General features: G+C 40.9%; 1 protein-coding gene across 1 annotated transcript in view; it reads left to right on the forward strand.

Moving 5' to 3' along the window:
• Positions 1-2325, forward strand: part of bmpr1bb (bone morphogenetic protein receptor, type IBb) — a 50642-nt gene extending 48317 nt beyond the window's left edge. The window contains exons 9-12 of the mRNA XM_083929283.1: positions 104-401; positions 504-679; positions 785-915; positions 1462-2325. Coding sequence (XP_083785409.1) covers positions 104-401; positions 504-679; positions 785-915; positions 1462-1587 — 731 coding nt within the window. The 3' untranslated portion in view covers positions 1588-2325. The remainder of the gene's footprint in view (positions 1-103; positions 402-503; positions 680-784; positions 916-1461) is intronic.
• The last annotated feature ends 214 nt before the right edge of the window (positions 2326-2539 follow it).

Genomic DNA, 2539 nt, shown 5'->3' on the forward strand with positions numbered 1-2539 from the left:
TACAAGACGTTGAAATATTCCTAATATTATCCCAAATCGTTTGTGTTCTTTTCTACGGCACGCACGTTTCTCAATCCTGTCATCCCGTCTTTCTGACACCCAGGATTCATAGCAGCAGATATAAAAGGAACCGGCTCGTGGACTCAGCTCTACCTAATCACAGACTACCATGAGAATGGATCTTTATATGACTACCTCAAGTCCAACACCTTAGATGTCAAGGCTCTATTGAAGCTGGCCTACTCGTCCATATCAGGCCTCTGTCACCTGCACACAGAGATCTATGGCACACAGGGCAAACCAGCCATTGCACACAGAGACCTGAAGAGTAAAAACATCTTGGTAAAGAAGAACGGATTCTGCTGTATAGCAGACCTTGGACTGGCAGTGAAGTTTAATAGGTATAATATACATTTTCAACTTTGGAACACTCATTTTAATAAGTTTAGCTTTGTCTTGCATTTCCTGAAATAATACATTTCTATTTCTCCTCCCCGTCTCAGTGACACCAATGAGGGGGATATCCCTCCCAACCTTCGAGTTGGTACAAAGCGCTACATGCCACCTGAAGTGCTGGAAGAGACCCTGAACAGGACCTACTTCCAGTCTTTCATAATGGCTGACATGTACAGTTTTGGCCTCATCGTTTGGGAGATGGCACGACGTTGCATCTCTGGAGGTCTGGAAAAAAACCTTTTTAATTTTCTTTTTATTTAAACATGATCTATACATGTCTAGGTGTTTTCTTGATGATACACTTGCTCACATATTTGTTTTCCTGAAGGCATTGTAGAGGAGTATCAGCTGCCCTATCATGACCTTGTGCCCACTGATCCGTCCTATGAGGACATGATAGAAGTCGCCTGCATTAAGAAACAAAGACCTTCATTTGCTAATCGCTGGAGCAGTGATGAGGTACTGTAGATGATTTTTTCACACCACTTTCTTACAATGCATATTTTAAAAAATATTTAATATGTTTTAATGACTTAAATCATGGTATTGGTATGGATATAAATAATGTAGTAATATGTTTTAGAACAGTAATAAGCCATAAACACCTGGGGTTGCCAAGTTGGAAAGAAGAAATCGATTTGGTCGATATAAATTCTACTCCACATTTACAGTATAATTGCAGAGCAAGTGGTTTATTAGAAAGTGAGTGAGTTATGAGTCTTGGTTTCTCACATAATAAAAAGCCATCAGATCTGCAGTTACAAATGGTATTAAGTGGTTAATAAATCGATTAAACTGGTCTTCTGACTAATTAAAGATTAAAAATAGGCACATTATGCTGGAGGATACATACCTGCCAAAGGGCTTTTTCACAACTTGCAAACCCCAGAGTCTTCCTTAAAAATGGCTTATAACTGACTATTAATTGTTGATAAATCCATTCATCACAACACGCAAACCTGTAAGAATTGTTTTATTCTCATGTATATGAACTTGTGTCTTCAGTGTCTACGGCAGATGGGGAAACTGATGTCTGAGTGCTGGGCTCACAACCCGGCCTCTCGCCTCACAGCCCTGAGGGTAAAGAAGACCCTGGCAAAGATGCTAGAGACCCAAGACATCAAGCTGTGACAGCGAGCTAAGAGAGACACTCTCATCACCAGAGATTTGCCACGGCCACTGGCATGGCGCCACTTACACTGGCCAATAGAAGAAAGGGAAGAAAAAAAAAGAGACTGTGAATGATAGCACAAAGGAAACTGACAGCGAGGATGAGTGATGGCGATAACGGTCGACAGGGAGCCAGAAAATTGAGAGGCAAAAGATTTATTATGTCAGAGGAGATCTGAACCTCCCGTTGTCTAAGACTGCCTCAGACCAAGTGTTCAGGTTGTGCTTTCTGTGAAAGCTGAGTGGTTACCGGGACCAGACTGTCCAGGTGGACAGGGAGCCTTGGCAGGAGAGGAGCACTAAAATCCTTCTGATTAGTTCTCAACAGAAGAAGCTCCCGCTCTGCTCGTCTAAAGCCATATAGCAGTATTCTATATGCAGTCTTTTGTACTGTCACAGCTGCCTTTGTGTTTCTTTTTTTGACTTAGTCACTGTCATCCATCCAAAGAAACGTGTAGTTCATGCTCAGTGACCTCATTGTCAATGATATTATTATTATTATTTCAGAACAAAGCAGAGTAGGACTACATGATAGAACATATGTCCAAGAGAAACAGATTTCACTATATAGCATTTCTATGTCATTTTTATTTCAACAGTAAAATAAGACACTCGTCATGAATTATGGTTGTTCTTCAGGGCTGAAACTGAGGCCTTGCTTGCCATCCTTCGCTTTTCTTTCCACTCACCATTCATCTGTAGAATCGAGCTGAAATCCATTGATCATTATTGCCTTGCTGGATGTTGAAATGTGTGTCTCCGATGATTTCTTTGTACAGAATATGTCCCTTCCACTCTACCACTATGGCATGTGCCTTATTTAATCTGTACATATGTGATAAATAAGAGTGTACGAGTGGATCTTGATGACATTCCCCTAATAAAACAACTACGCATCTCGAAGGCTTGTCTA

The sequence above is a fragment of the Echiichthys vipera genome (assembly GCF_963691815.1).
Source record: "Echiichthys vipera genome assembly, chromosome: 16".
NCBI classification, from domain to species: Eukaryota; Metazoa; Chordata; class Actinopteri; order Perciformes; family Trachinidae; genus Echiichthys; species Echiichthys vipera.